At 43.1% G+C, this 15,067-nt stretch overlaps 2 protein-coding genes across 2 annotated transcripts in view; one reads left to right on the top strand and one right to left on the bottom strand.

Annotated features, from left to right (window-relative positions):
* Positions 1–4,355, bottom strand: part of DHX32 (DEAH-box helicase 32 (putative)) — a 56,847-nt gene extending 52,492 nt beyond the window's left edge. The window contains exon 1 of the mRNA XM_039237919.1: positions 4,226–4,355. The gene's annotated coding sequence lies outside the window, so the exon portion shown is untranslated. The remainder of the gene's footprint in view (positions 1–4,225) is intronic.
* FANK1 (fibronectin type III and ankyrin repeat domains 1) overlaps positions 1–15,067 on the top strand; it is a 98,790-nt gene that overhangs the window by 1,587 nt on the left and 82,136 nt on the right. Inside the window, exon 3 of the mRNA XM_039237949.1 lies at positions 13,834–13,894. Within this exon, the coding sequence (XP_039093880.1) occupies positions 13,834–13,894 (61 nt within the window). The remainder of the gene's footprint in view (positions 1–13,833; positions 13,895–15,067) is intronic.

Raw genomic sequence — 15,067 nt, 5'->3', positions numbered from 1 at the left:
TCATTTGCTGAGGCAAAGCTTACAGATTGTGAGTTACAGTTGCTGGACGAGAACGTATACACTGTTGTGCGGTTTGCATTTATCTCACTGGATGCTGCATCTTATCTAAAGAGATGAAGATACTGAACGCACAACAGTAGTAAAATGCTTGTCTCGGGTCAGACTGATGCAGGGCTGGGTACGTTCTCTGTCTAGGGAAGAAATGAAGTGAACTCTGTCTTTTAGAAACAGCAACTTTATTCCTTCAGATTTATGTTATTTAATATGTGTGAAGTTTAATTTCACCGAATTCAGTGCTCACTGTCTTTATCCACTCACTCATCTTTCATAGTTCTCTATTCTGTTCCCAACTCGGCTCTAGAGACCAGGGGTGGGACAGTGAGCAGGGCAGGAAGGCCCCGGGGAGACCACGCCTCCCTGGGTCTGAGGCTGGGGGAGAGGAGTCGACAGAAGGCTTCTGGGAGGAAGTAATGGACCTGCAGAATGACCCAGTGAAGAGGAAGGGAGAGGGGTCCACGCAGAGGGAACCCCTGATACATAGGCCCTGACGAAGGGCAGTGTGGGTTTGAGACTCAAGAGTGGGAAGATGAGTAAAGCTATAGCTAGGAAGTCTGAGGGGGAGGGGGAGGGGGAGCGTGGGGTAGAAAAAAGACAAGTCTGGAAAAGTCAACAGGAGCCATGAAGGCTTTATAAAATTACATAAGGAATGTATTAGGTGTATGAATTACACACTTATATCCTGTCGCACTGAGTTTCGAGGTGGGTGGAAAATTTTGTTAACTAATCCATACTTGGGGAATAACTGTGCGTTTATTCCTTTCCGCATATTCTTAAATGCTTGTATCGATATAATGCTTTTGTCAATTTAATGTTATAATCCAAACAATCACCATTTACCTTAGGAAATTCTTTTTTTTTTTTTTTTTTAAGATTTTATTTTTAAGTACACCGAAGTTGGGGCTCTGACTTACAACTGCGAGATCAAGAGTCGCATGCTCCACTGGCTGAGCCAGTCAGGCGCCCCAGGAAACTCTTTCAGTATACCGAGCACCATTTTGGACAAATTTACTAAATCATTTACTGTCAGTAAATATTTAAAGGACACCATTAAATGATTTTTGTTTTTTTAAGTGTATTTATTTTGAGAGAGAGAGGAAGGGGCAGAGAGACAGTATACAAGTGGAGGAGGGGCAGAGAGAGAGAGAAAGAGAATCCCAAGTAGGTTCTGCACTGTCAGTAGAGAGCCTGATGTGGGGCTTGAACCCACGAAGCCCCGTGAGATCATGACCTGAGCCAAAATCAAGAGTTGGATGCTTAACCGATTGAGCCACCCAGGTGCCCTGCCATTAAATGAATTTTTAAGGTTCCTTTTAACTTCAAAGTTCAGACCTAACTTTCAAAATGCAGATTTTACCTGAAACTCACAATATTTCATTCTCCCAAAGATATTGGAGAGCACTATAGATGCAGTATTAACAAGTGTTATAATTATCTATAACTACAATTAAACTGTTATCAATATTATGCTAACAATATATTGTCATTCTCTAAGAAACTTTAAGCCTTGTGTTTACATGACACCTTTTGTTAGTGATGGGTTTCAAAGAACGTTTTACAACTGTAGTTGAATATCGATCGCATCAGTAAATTGATTGAAAGGAAGGATCCTTCTTAAGGACAACACCAAGGAACTGCTAGAGACTGTCTTCTCCATTCTGTGTCCACACATTTAGGTTTCTATTACTTTTCAGAATGACCTTTATTAACTGGATCATTAAAATACAATAAACATAAACTCTTCAGACCTCACAGCTGGTTCATACTCTAGCCATGGGCAGAGGAGGACAGGGGCTCCCATGATTTTACAGAATAATAATAAATCAATGAGCCAAGAAATGGCTCCCTGGGGAAACGGTAAATTAAGTAAGTTCACAACCTTGGGCTGTTCGGAGTGGTTTTGGCTCCTGGCTTACACATTTACATCTTTAATTATTCCCTTCCTAAGCTAACTGCACTGTTGGAAAGATAACCCACAGATGAAATAACATGGAAAATATACATCAAATTTTTTTTGGTTTTATTTTTAGAAAATATTTAAGTTCAATAGTTCTCTCTCTTCCCTAATTTCTTAGTGAATGACAATACCAAAGGGTAGCTTTGGGGTCTTTATCCTGCCTTTCACGATCTTTCCTAGCCCACCAAATCACCCTAAGTAGAGACACAATCCGTGTTTATCAAATGCAACATCAAGATAAGCCCCCCAGCTTCCACTTAGAACCCTGTTGAACTGCCTACTCTCTCTAGAAAAAACCTGGGCCTCTTTTAGGCCAGGCAGCACACCTGCCCTTTGAAAGAAATGCTAAATGCGGATCTGAGTTCTTCCAATGACTAAGAGACGGAGGCATTCGCTTGAAGGGCCGAAGCCTTTCTCCAAACCTGTTTTTCTACGGGTCTACTCATCGTTGTTAGGATTCCACCATCTTCCCAGTCATTCCAGCTGGAAACCCAAGAGTCATCCCTCCTCGGTCCCACTCACTATCCACCCCACCCCACCCACCAGCATGCCTGTTTATTCCGCCTTTCAAATACACCCCGAACGTGCACCTTCCCCTCCCTGTTATAATCGCCAGGATTCCAAGCCACCATCTTGCTAAAGCCATGAATGGAGGCTCCCCTGAGATATGCAGCTCCTCCCCCCCACCCTGTCTGTGCTCCCCCTGAAAGCCAGAGTGACCTCTTCACAATAACATATGACCTCATGTCACTCTTCTGCCAAAAGCCACCATTACCAGGTTCTTGTAATGATCTAGTCGTTTCTTCAAACTTATCGGGTGTATAATAATTATGCTTCAAGTGTATGGGTCTTTTAGTCCGTTAAGCATATCAACTCCCTTTTGGGGCGATGAGTCTTTGCACAGCCTTTTCCCCCTCCTGTTCTGAGGGTATTCTGACAGGTCTGACTCACTATCTGCTCTTAGCTTAACTGTCTCCTCCTTTCTTTCTTTCTTTTTTTTTTTAAGAATTTTTTTTTTAAGTAATCTTTACACCCAGCGTGGGGCTCAAACCCACAATCCTGAGATCAAGAGTCACAGGCTTTACTGACTGAGCCAGCCAGGCGCTCTCTAACTGTCCCCTCACTGAATCCCTCCCGCACACCCTCAAGTAGGTAGTGCCCCCCCTTTCTCATGTTATTCCTACCTTTGCGTTTTTCTCTTCCCGATCACAATTCTTCATTCTTGTGCTAACTTAAAAAAAAATCTGTTTTCTCCACCAGATTGTAGGGTTGTGGAAAAGGGCCCTGTCTCCCATTCTGGCCCTGGTGCCTGATGAGAAGCAAGCCCCGAAGCAGCATTTATTGAATGGATGGCACCACGGTTAACGGCTGAATGCCTTGTCTAATTTTATTTCCTGACGAGTGTGGTGTAGTTAAAAACGAAAGCCATTTTGCTCTAGAGCATAAAGGGCTTTGCTCCAGTGAAATCTGAAGTGCCTCTCGTGGAGGAGGCTTCAGTAAAGTTCATTCAACTCAGGTGCGCATAAATGTTAGCTTGGTTACAAACATGACACTCCTTTTCACGGGTCTCCATGAGGCATTTTAAGAATCTCATTTTAGGGACGCCAGGGTGGCTCAGTCGGTTAAGCGTCCGACATCAGCTCAGGTCATGATCTCACAGTCTGTGAGTTCAAGCCCCATGTTGGGCTCTGTGCTGACAGCTCAGAGCCTGGAGCCTGCTTTGGATTCTGTGTCTCCCTCTCTCTCTGACCTTCTACTGCTCACACTCTGTCTCTCTCAAAAATAAACTTAAAAAAAAAAAGTGTGACCTCATGTTATTAAAAAAAAGGAATCTCATTTTATCCAATAAAATGAAGGAAATAGGCAAGTCATCTTATTTTTGAGACCAAAGGCTCACCAGATCCAACAAAACCTTCGCGTTGCCACAGGACACTGGTGTGTTAATTACCTGAGAGACTGGTAAGAATTTAACCGTAATTACGTAAGCCCAGCAATGTGTTTTAAAAGACTGTTCAGCAGTTGTTTACTCGAGTAGTCTTGACCCCTAAAGAATATTAATTCTATCAATTAGGTTATAATTTAAATATTATAAAGACATAAATACTTATATAAATCAAGTTCAAAACTTAGAAGAAACTTCAAAGCAACATCTTTTAAATAGCCGTAGTTTCAAATCCCCATCAAAATACTAAAATTCATTGCAGTCCTGACCTCGGATGCTCTGCCAGCCCCGGAAAGGGGCAGAACGACTTGATGGTGGCCGCTGTGTCTCACCAGACGCTCAAGTTCACCTCAGCATTTTCCCTAGGCCAAGTCGATTCCTGCTAACTTGGATTTTACCTCCTCCGGAGGGGAAAAGGAAGCTCTGTTAGGACGTGCCTCCTCCCTGGAGGTCCCGCCCGGTCGCACCCCAGAGCTGAGCCAGCCAACCAGGTTCCAGGAGGGGTTTGTGCACACGCGCACCATCCTGGAATGGCCCGAATGACTCATTAAGTACAGAAGGTGGTGCGAACTCCTCCCCGAGTAAACAACTCACCCCAGTGCTCTTGCATTTCTGTGCTCGAAGGGCTGGCTGGCAAGCCAGGGGCAAAGACCCTCCAGCCTACATTCCGGGGGCTTTTCTCTCCTGGGAGCCGGAAGGAAGGGAGGAGGCATTCCTTTCTAGTAGACCCCAGGTCCTGGGGCTGTGCCCCGTCCCCCTTGCTAGTTGTCTGGGACCCTCTCTGGTCTTGGCCTCTTGGGAGTGGCCGCTCATTCTCCTCCCCTGCCTCCTGTCTCCGTCTGGAACGCGCTCACTGCCCACCCAGTTGGTTAAAAACTAGTCTTGCAGGTACCCTGGGCGGCTCAGTTGGTTAAGCCTCCAACTTCGGCTCAGGTCATGATTCATGGTTCAGGAGTTTGAGCCCCTCATTGGGCTCGGTGCTCCTCTGTCCTCCCCTCTGGCTACCCCTCCCCCCACTCTCTCCCAAAAATAAAAAATTATAAAAAAAGTAAAAGAAGTCTTGGACATCACTGTCTCTCAGAAACTTTGCCTGTCTATTTCCCATCCCCCAACCTAAATGAGAGTGACTTTCTCCCTCTTGGGTTCTGTGTCTGCATTTCATTAATACTTTTATTTATTCTAACATGTTGTAATTGATATATATTTACCTGTTCAACTCTCCCATTATAAGTTAGCTTGAAATGGATTGAGAGATTAAACATAAGACCTGAAATTTGAAAATTCCTGGAGAGAATGGTACCTGGGTGGCTCGGTCGGTTAAAGTGTCCAACATTGGCTCGGGTCATGATCTCATGCTTCATGAGTTTGAGCCCTGCGACAGGCTCGGTGCTTACAGCTCAGAGCCCGGAGCCTGCTTCGGATTCTATCTCAGTCTCTCTGCCCCGCCCCCCACTTGCTCACGTGCATGCATGCTCTCTCTCTCTCTCTCTCTCTCTCTCTCAAATATAAATAAGTACTTAAAAAATATCTTTAATTATAAAAAGAATGTTTTACTTCTAGGTAGCTGGGGAAACTGGTATACGAATGCCCCAAAGTTACACAAAACTATGCTCAACATCACTCCTCATGAGGGAGATGCAAATCAGAACCACAATGAGCTATCACCTCCCACCTGTTTTTGATAATTGCCATTATCAAAAGGACCAGATATATACACACACATATGATGGAATATTATTCAGCCACGAGGAAGGAGGGCATTATGCTAAGTGAAATAAGTCAAACAGAGAGACAAACACTGCATGATCTCTCTTATATGAAGAATCTGAATGAGTAGGACTCACAGAGACAGTGAGTGGAATGGTGGCTGCCAGGGACTGGAAGATGGGGAACATGGGTACAAACTTTGAGTTAGAAGACGAGTAAATTCTGGGGCTCTAATGTACATGGGGATTACAGTTAACACTACTGTATCATATATTTGAAGTTACTGAGAGAATAGCTCTTAAATGTTCTCAGCATACACGTAAAAATTTTTTTGTAAACTGATAGAGGTGTTAGTCAACCTGTTGTAATCATTTTTCAATATATAAGTGTATCAAGTCATCAGGTCCTACACCTTAAATCTACTCAGTGCTATGTGTCAATATCTCAATAAAGCTGGGGGTGGGGACAGGAAGCCATGAGCGCATCATGGTCTTTCCTGAAGCTTCTCTAGAGCGCTTGGAAGAAACCAACTAACCCTATTATACTAATTACTTTTGCTAAAGAGTTCTAAGACAGCAAGTGATGGTTATCCCTTGCCTTGTATGGGATTTGATGTTAGGTGTTGAGTTTATATATTTTTTTAAATTTTTTTTAATGTTTTATTTATTTCTAGGAGAGAGACAGCATGAGTAGGGGAGGGTCAGAGAGAGAGGGAGTGACAGACTCTGAAACAGGCTCCAGGCTCTGAGCTGGCAGTCAGCACACAGCCCGACGCGGGGCTCGAACCCACGAACCGTGAGATCATGACCTAAGCGAAAGTCGGATGCTTAACCGACTAAGCCACCCAGGCGCCCCGGTGTTGAGTTTATATTTTAAGAAAGTTTTAAGTCAGTTTTGTAAGTAATGGACTCCCAGTGTCATTTATCACTGGGGGTCAGTAATCAGATTGGAGAACAATTCCAGATAACCCAGTACTCATTCAGAAAGCTCATCCTAAAGGTTCTGTTCTCTGTTCAGACTCTGTATTAATATTTGTATCAATTAGGGCTCAATTAGAAAAGCGGAACGATGGTGAGTGATACTGAGTAGGGGGTTTCTTAGAGGGATTAGACTTTATACGACTGTCTGAGATGGTGCAGAAGTCCACATATGACTGTTGGTCTCTGCAACTTGAGTCGGGGCCCAGTGTTGCTCTAAGTCAGCCGGGCCAGCAGTTGGAAGGAAAGCTGGATATGAAGTCGGGGCACCAAGAAAAACCGGAACCCGCGAGGATAAACTGGAGCCCACGCCTGTCTCTCATCAGCTCCAATGTCAGTGATGTGTGTGATCTGCAAGGGAAACTGCTGACCTTAACCCCGCAGCGGACACATGCCTGACTCGGCACTTTGAGAACCCAAAGGAGGCAGACACGTGTCCACGGCTGTCCCCACACCAAACAGGTGAACAGTCTTGAGTCCAGACTGCCACGTGCCTGGTGCCGTGTGCCGCCCGGTACCATTCTGAAGAGGGTAACAGGAAATGGGAAACACTGCTTCACTCTCCCTATGAAAGCTCACAGTTTCTCATGGGATGACCCCTAACTCAGGACTGAGCAGGGAAGGGAATTCTGAGGGATTTCTTCAGTGTCGCTAAGTTGGCACAGCGCAGACCCACCAAACCCTTTATTACGTGTATAAGAAGTTCCCTTCTACTCCTAAGTTGCTAAGGTATTTTTATTTTAATCACATAGGAATGTTGAATTTCATCACATGCTGTTTCTGCATCTATTGAGATGGTCACCTTGATCCTTATTAATGTGATTTACAATGATTTTCTTTTTTTGGTAATTTTTAATATTTATTTATGTTTTGAGGTGGGGGGAGGAGAGAGAAATCCCAAGAAGGCTCCGTGCTGTCAGCGCAGAGCCTGACTGACACAGGGGTCAAACCCATGAACCCTGAGATCATGACCTGAGCCAAAACTAAGAGTCACCTGCTCAACCCACTGAGCCACCCCGGTGCCTCTACTTTGATTGACTTTGAAATGTCAAACTGACCTTGCATTAATGTGATAAACTGCATGTGGTTGTGGTATATTATATTTCTTACAGATTGCTGAATTTAATGTCCTAATTTTGAAGAGGACTTCTGAGTTTGTATTCATGTGAGTGGCCTATGACTTTATATTTTGTAATCTCTTAGTCTAGTTTCAGTGTCAGGCTTATCTTACTCTCAAAGCATGAGCTTGCCTCTATTCCCACTATTTTTGTTCCCTTAAAAGTTTTTGGAGGGGCACCTGGGTGGCTCAGTCAGTTAAGCGTCCAACTTCAGCTCAGGTCATGATCTCACGATTTGTGGGTATGAGCCCCGCATCGGGCTCTGTGCTGACAGCTCAGAGCCTGGAGCCTGTTTCAGATTCTGTGTGTGTCTCTCTCTCTGACATTCCCCTGCTAACGCTGTCTCTCTCTCAGAAAAAAAAAAAAAAAACAAAAACATTTAAAAAAGGGTTTTGGAATGTTGGTGTTATTTCTCCTTTATGTTATAAAACACACTGGTGAAGCCATCTGGAACAAGAGTTTTCTTTGTGGGAAAGTTTTAAATTATGGCCTCTAATTTACTTAATAGATATAGTGGTATATATACCTTCATCTATTTAGTTTTTGCTAAGTTGTGTCTGTCAATGAATTAGTCCTTTTTACCTAAATTATCTAATTTGTTGTTATAGATTTTCTTATAATAAACTTGTGTCTTTGCAATGTCGGTAGGATCTGAAGTGATAACTTTTTTCTTTCCTTACATTACTAATTTATGCTGTGTCTCTTTCTTGACCTTTCTTGCTAGAGGTTTGTATTTGTTGTCGGTTACTGCGTGACGAATTGCCCAGAATTTAATGTCTTCTGTTAAACAATACTTGTTGTCTGTGGTAGGCAGTCTTCTAAAATGGGCCCCCGAATCTATGTGTTGTGTTTTACTCTGTATAATAGCCTGTCTTTGGGCATGATAGTATAAATTAGACTTCCTCTTGCAAGCCTGCACTGGAGATCGTCTCCGTGCTGGTCTGGTGGGGTGAGAATCCATGCTGAGGAAACCCAACTGCCCGTAGCATCCAGGACCTAAGGTTGGCCCCTAGCTCATGGCCAATCAAAAACCCAGGTACTCAATCGTGCAAACATAAGGAAATGAATTCTGTCAACAGCCTCAATGGGCTTGAAAGTGGCTTCTTCCCCAGAAACACCTCCAGGTAAGAGCTTAGTCCAGCAGACACCCTGGCTGCAGCCCTGCAAGACGCCCCAGGCAGAGAAGTTCCTTGAGCTGTGCCCAGGTTCCCGGCCCACGGAAAATGTAAGATACTAAGTATGTGTTTTATTGTTATTATTTTTAAAAATTTAAATCCAAGTTAATCATCCTATAGTGTCATAATGATTTCAGGAATAGAATCTAGTGATTCATCACTTATAGATAATACCTAGTGCTTATCCCAACAAGTGCCCTCCTTAATGCCCATTGTCCATTTGGCCCATCCCCCCACCAAATACGCCACCAACAACCCTCAGTTTGTTCTCTGTAATTAAGAGACTCTTATGGCAGTGCCTGGGTGGTTCAGTCGGTTAAGCGTCCAACTTCGGCCCAGGTCAGGATCTTGTGGCTGGTGAGCCTGGGCCCTGCACCGGGCTCTGTGCTGACAGCTCAGAGCCTGGACTGCTTCAGATTCTCTCTCTCTCTCTCTCCCTCTCTCTCTCTCTCTTTCTCTCTCTCTCTGCCTCATCCCCACTCATGCTCTATCTCTCTGTCTCTCTCTCTCTCAAAAATAAATTAAAAAAGAAAAGAATCTCTTATGGTTGTCTCCCTGTTTTTATATTATTTTGGCTTCCCTTGCCTTATATTCATCTGTATTGTATCTTGAATTCCACATATGAAAGAAGTCATATGATATCTGTCTTTCTCTGACTGACTGATTTCACACAGCGTAACACACTCCAGTTCCATTCATCTTGTTGCAAATGGCAATATTTCATTCTTTTTGATTGTTAAGTAATACTCCATTGTACTATATATCACATCTTCTCCATCCTTTAACCAGTCGATGGACACTTGGGCTCTTCTGATACTTTGGCTATTGTCAATAGTGCTGCTATAAACATTGGGGTGCATGTGCCCCTTTGAATCAGCACTGCTGTATCCTTTGGATAAATTCCTAGTAGTGGAGTTGCTAGATCGTAGGGTAGTTCCATTTTTAATTTTTTGAGGCACCTCCATAGTTTTCCAGAGTGGCTACACCAGTTTGCGTTCCCATCAGCAGTGGACAAGGGTTCCTCTTTCTTTGCATCCTCTCCAACATCTGTTGTTGCCTGAGTTGTTAATTTTAGTCATTCTGACAGGTATGAGGTGGTATCTCATAGTGACTTTGATTTATATTTCCCTGATGATGAGTGATGTTGAGCGTCTTTTCATGTGTCTGCTAGCCATCTGGATATCTTCTTCAGAAGAGTGTCTATTCCTGTCTTCTCCCCATTTCTTCACTGGATTATTTGTTTTTTTGGGTGTTGAGTTGGTAAGTTCTTTATAGATTTTGGATACTAACCCTTTATCTGCTATGTCATTTGCAAATATCTTCTCCCATTTCGTTGGTTGTCTTTTAGTTTTGCTGATGGTTTCCTTCACTATGCAGAAGCTTTTTATCATTTTTTAAAAAATGTTTTTATTTATTTCTGACAGAGACAGTGTGAGCAGGGGAGGGTCAGAGAGAGAGACACACACACAGAACCTGAAACAGGCTCCAGGTTAGCTGTCAGTACAGAGCCCGACACGGGGCTCGAACCCATGAACCGCGAGATCATGACCTGAGCCAAAGCCAGACGCTTAACCCACTGAGCCACCCAGGCGCCCCCAGAAGCTTTTTATCTTGATGATGTCCTAATGTTCATTTTTTCTTTTGTTTCCCTTGCCTCTGGAGACATGTTAAGTAAGAAGTTGCCACAGCTGAGGTCAAAGAGGTTGTTGCCTGCTTTCTCTAGGATTTTGATGGCTTCCTGTCTTACTTTTAGGTTTTTCATCCATTTTGAGTTTATTTTTGTGTATTTTTGTGCATTAGAAAGTGGTCCAAGTTCATTCTTCTGCATGTCACTGTCCAGTTTTCCCAACACCATTTACTGAAGACATTTTTTCCATAGGATATTCTTTCCTGCTTTGTCAAATATTAGTTGGCCATATGTTTATGGGTCCATTTCTGGGTTTTCTATTCTGTCCCATTGATCTGAGTGTCTGTTCTTGGACCAGTACCATACTGCCTTGATGATTACAGCTTTGTAATGTATCTTGAAGTCTGGGATTGTGATGCTTCCAGCTCTTGTTTACTTTTTCTGGGTTGCTTTGGCTATTTGAGGCCTTTTCTGGTTCCATACAAATTTTAGGATTGTTTGTTCGAGCTCTGTGGACAATGCTGGGGTTATTTTGATAGGGATTGCTAAATATGTGTTTTCATAAACTCTTCATTTGTGGTAATTTGTTATGCAGCAATGGAAAACAAATATATTGTCTCATATAGTTTCTGTGGGTCAAGATTTCAGGAATACTTTAGGTGGATGGTTTTGTTTTGTGTTATAGTCAGCAGGTGGGCCAGGGCTGCAGCCATCTCAAAGCTTGACTGAAGCTGGAAGGTCTGATTTGAAGGTGGCACACTCAACATGGCGGCAAGTTCATGTTGGCTGTTAGTAGATCTTAGTAATTTAGCACATTAATTTCTCAGTAGGATTGCTTGAGGGTCCTTAAACTTGGTAGTTCATTTTTTTAAAATATATTTTTTACATCTATTCATTTTTGAGAGACAGAGAGAGAGAGACAGAGCATGAGCTGTGGAGGGGAAGAGAGAGAGGGAGACACAGAATCTGAAGCAGACTCCAGGCTTTGAGCTGTCAGCACAGAGCCCAACTGGGACTTGAACTCACAAATCGTGAGATCATGACCTGAGCTGAAGTTGGACGCTTAACTGACTGAGCCAACCAGGTACCCCGGTAGTTCATTTTATCCAGAGTGAATGATCTTTGAGAGAGGAAGGTGAAAGCTGCAATGTCTTTTATAATCTGGCCTTGGGTGTCACACTCTGTCATTTGCATTATCGTCTTAATAACACAGGCCAGCCCTACTCACTACAAAAGAGCCTGAGAGAGGGCTTGTGTACAAGGCTGTGAATGGCAGGAGGTGAGAACTGCTGCAGGCTAGACACTACAGAAATTATCAATGGTGCCATTCAAATAGCCAGTTTTTGGCTCCTTGTATTTCTCCATTATGCATTTGCTTTATTTATTTGTTTATTTATAATATAATATAATTTATTGTCAAGTTGGCTAACATACAGTGTGTACTCTGTGTTCTTTCTTTTGGGCATAGATTTTTTTTTTTAATTTTTTTTTAATGTTTTTATTTATTTCTAGGAGAGAGAGAGACAGCGTGAGCAGGAGAGGGTCAGAGAGAGAGGGAGTCACAGACTGAAACAGGCGCCAGGCTCTGAGCTGGCAGTCAGCACAGAGCCCGACGCGGGGCTCGAACCCACGAACCGCGAGATCATGACCCAAGCGAAAGTCGGACGCTTAACCGACTAAGCCACCCAGGCGCCCCTCTTTTGGGCATAGATTCTTGTGATTCATTGCTTGTATAAACCCCCAGTGCTCATCCTGACAAGTGCCCTCCTCAATGCCCATCACCCGTTTTCCCCTCTTCCCCACAGCCACCTCCCCCACCAGCAACCCTCAGTTTGTTCTCTGTATTTAATCTCTTATGGTTCGCCTCCCTCCCTCTCTGTTTGTAACTATTTTTTCCCCTTCCCTTCCCCCATCCTCTTCTGTTAAGTTTCTCAAGCTCCACTATGAGTGAAAACATATGATATCTGTCTTTCTCTGACAGACTTCTATCATTCAGCATAATAACCTCCAGTTGCATCCATGTTGCTGCAAATTGCAGGATTTCATTCTTTCTCATTGCCATGGAGTATTCCATTGTTTATATAACCCACACCTTCTTGGTCCATTCATCAGTTGATGGACATTTACGCTCCTTCCATACTTTGGGTATTGTTAAAAATGCAATGTATTTGTATTCTATTTCACTGACTTCTGCTTTCACCCTCATTGTTTCCATCTTTAAATTTTCTGTTCTTTAAAAAAAAAATTTTAATGTTTATTTATCTTTGAAGGAGAGAAAAACAGAGTGTGAGTGGGGGGAGGGGCGGAGAGAGGGGGAGACACAGAATCCAAAGTAGGCTCCTGGCTCTGAGCTGTCAGCACAGAGCCCAACATGGGGCTCGAACCCACAAACCATGAGATCATGACCTGAACAAAAATCAGATGCTTAACCAACTGAGCCATCCAGGTGTCCCAGGTTTTCTGTTGTTTTTTAAAAAAGTTTTTAAGGGGTCCTTGGGTGGGTCAATCAGGTCAGTGTCTGGCTTCAGATCTCACTCAGTTTGTTAGTTCAAACCCCGCTGTCAGCACAGAGCCTGCGTCAGATCCTCTGTCTCCCTTTCTCTCTACCCTTCCCCCACTCTCTTTCTCTCAGAAATAAACACTAAAAAAATTTTTTTGAGATGATACTAACATCGTTTTTCAGCCTACTCTTTCAAATATGTGCACTGAAGACTATGAATTTCCCTCTAAGCCCAGATTTCACTGAAGTCCCCAAGTTTTGTGTGTGTGTGTGTGTGTGTGTGTGTGTGTGTGAAGTTGTAGTAAAGAAAGTCCACAGTATTAAATATACAGGTTGATGAATTATCCCAAAGTAAACACACTTAACCTGCTTTAAAACCACACTTGTAACCCAGATCAAGAGACAGACAACTTATTAGTTATTTCAAAGCTTGGGTCTCATTATATTGCCTGTTCCTTTAAAGTTCATGTCTGATCATTCCAACACTTGAATCACATAGGTTTGTCTCTCTTTTCTGTTTTTCAGTCATTTGGTCACGTATCTTGTCATTCCTGGATTTATTTTCTTTTTTTTATTCAGCGCTCAACATTCTTTGTGAAAATCATAGAGGTTTTGGTAGATGTTATCCATAGAGGATTTTATGTACTTTGGTCATCAGTTAATTTAGCTGAGGGTGGTCTATTTTCAGTTTGCATTTATTCTTAGGATGTAGCCATTTCAGGGATGTGCGCTGCAAACTCGGGGCCTTTATTAGTGCCCTTCCCTTTCCGCAGGTCCTCTATTTCATTCTCATCCCCAGCACCGTGACCCCACCCAGACCTCTGCTCATCTGTGGTCAGCTGGTCTCAGGTGGCTCAATGTCTGTGCTCCCTTTTCTTAGGGTCTTGGCCCTTTAAGCCTGGGTTGTTTGGGTGGAATTCAACCCAATGTTTTCGTCTCCCAGCTCAGCACGCCCGCTGAAAGCTCTATGATACTATTTTGTGCGTGTCCTCCATGACCCAGCGATGAATCAGCAAATGCCAGAGGGCCAACGGAGGGGGATGTCCGACCAGCTTCAGTATGAGTTGACATTGCAGAGCCTGCTTGGGATTCTCTCTCTGCCCCTCCCCTGCTTGAATGCCCCTCTCTGTCTCTCTGTCTCTCTCTCAAAATAAAATAAATAAACTTAAAAATAAAAGCAATGAAAAGATCTATATCCTGATTTCTGTGGCTCAGATACTCGTAATGACAGGATATTTCAGGGTTTGTCCCCTCTGTGAATTGTGAGGTGGGCTTTTCAGACTGGACGTAGCCCCCTTGGGCACTGTAGCTACATGAATATGCACCTTGTCCTAACTTATGCTCCTGCTTTCCGTTGTGTGTGTGTATATTTATACAGCCTTTGAAAACGTAGCCATAGAATAGTTCAAAGTCCTACAATGAACACTTCCATACTCTTCACATGGATTTGATTGTTTACATTTTGCCAGAGTTGATTTCTCTTCCCAGACACACACACACACACACACACACGAACATACACATGCATACTTTTTGAATCATTTGAAAGATGCGCACACCAGAACACTTCCGTCCTACTAAATACTTTGGCGTGTTTCTCCTAAGAACCAGGATATTTTCTTCCGCAACCACAGTACCACTAACACACCCCAAAATTTAACATTGATACAATAATATTATCTGATGTGCAGTCCCTATTCATATTTTCCCAGTTATCTTAATAATGTGTTTTATGGTTGTTGTGGGTTTTTTTTTTTTTCTTTTTCAATGGTTAGGACCCATTTCAAGATTACACTTAGCATTTAGTCATTTTAGTCCTTCAGTCTTGTTTAGTGCAGAGCAGTCTCCGTATTTATTTTTCCTTTCCTGACCCTGGTATTTTTGAAGTGGCCAGGCCAGTTACCTTATAGAAGTTTCCGTGCTGGATTTGTCTGATTGTTACCTCACGGTGTTTTGAGTCAAATACGTGTACAAGAAATGTGATGTTACACAGACGATGTTTTGTCT

The sequence above is a fragment of the Hyaena hyaena genome, unplaced genomic scaffold (assembly GCF_003009895.1).
Source record: "Hyaena hyaena isolate Hyena2069 unplaced genomic scaffold, ASM300989v1 scaffold_129, whole genome shotgun sequence".
NCBI classification, from domain to species: domain Eukaryota; kingdom Metazoa; phylum Chordata; class Mammalia; order Carnivora; family Hyaenidae; genus Hyaena; species Hyaena hyaena.
The sequence above is the reverse complement of the archived record's forward strand: the minus strand, read 5'-3'. Positions and strand labels throughout refer to the sequence as shown.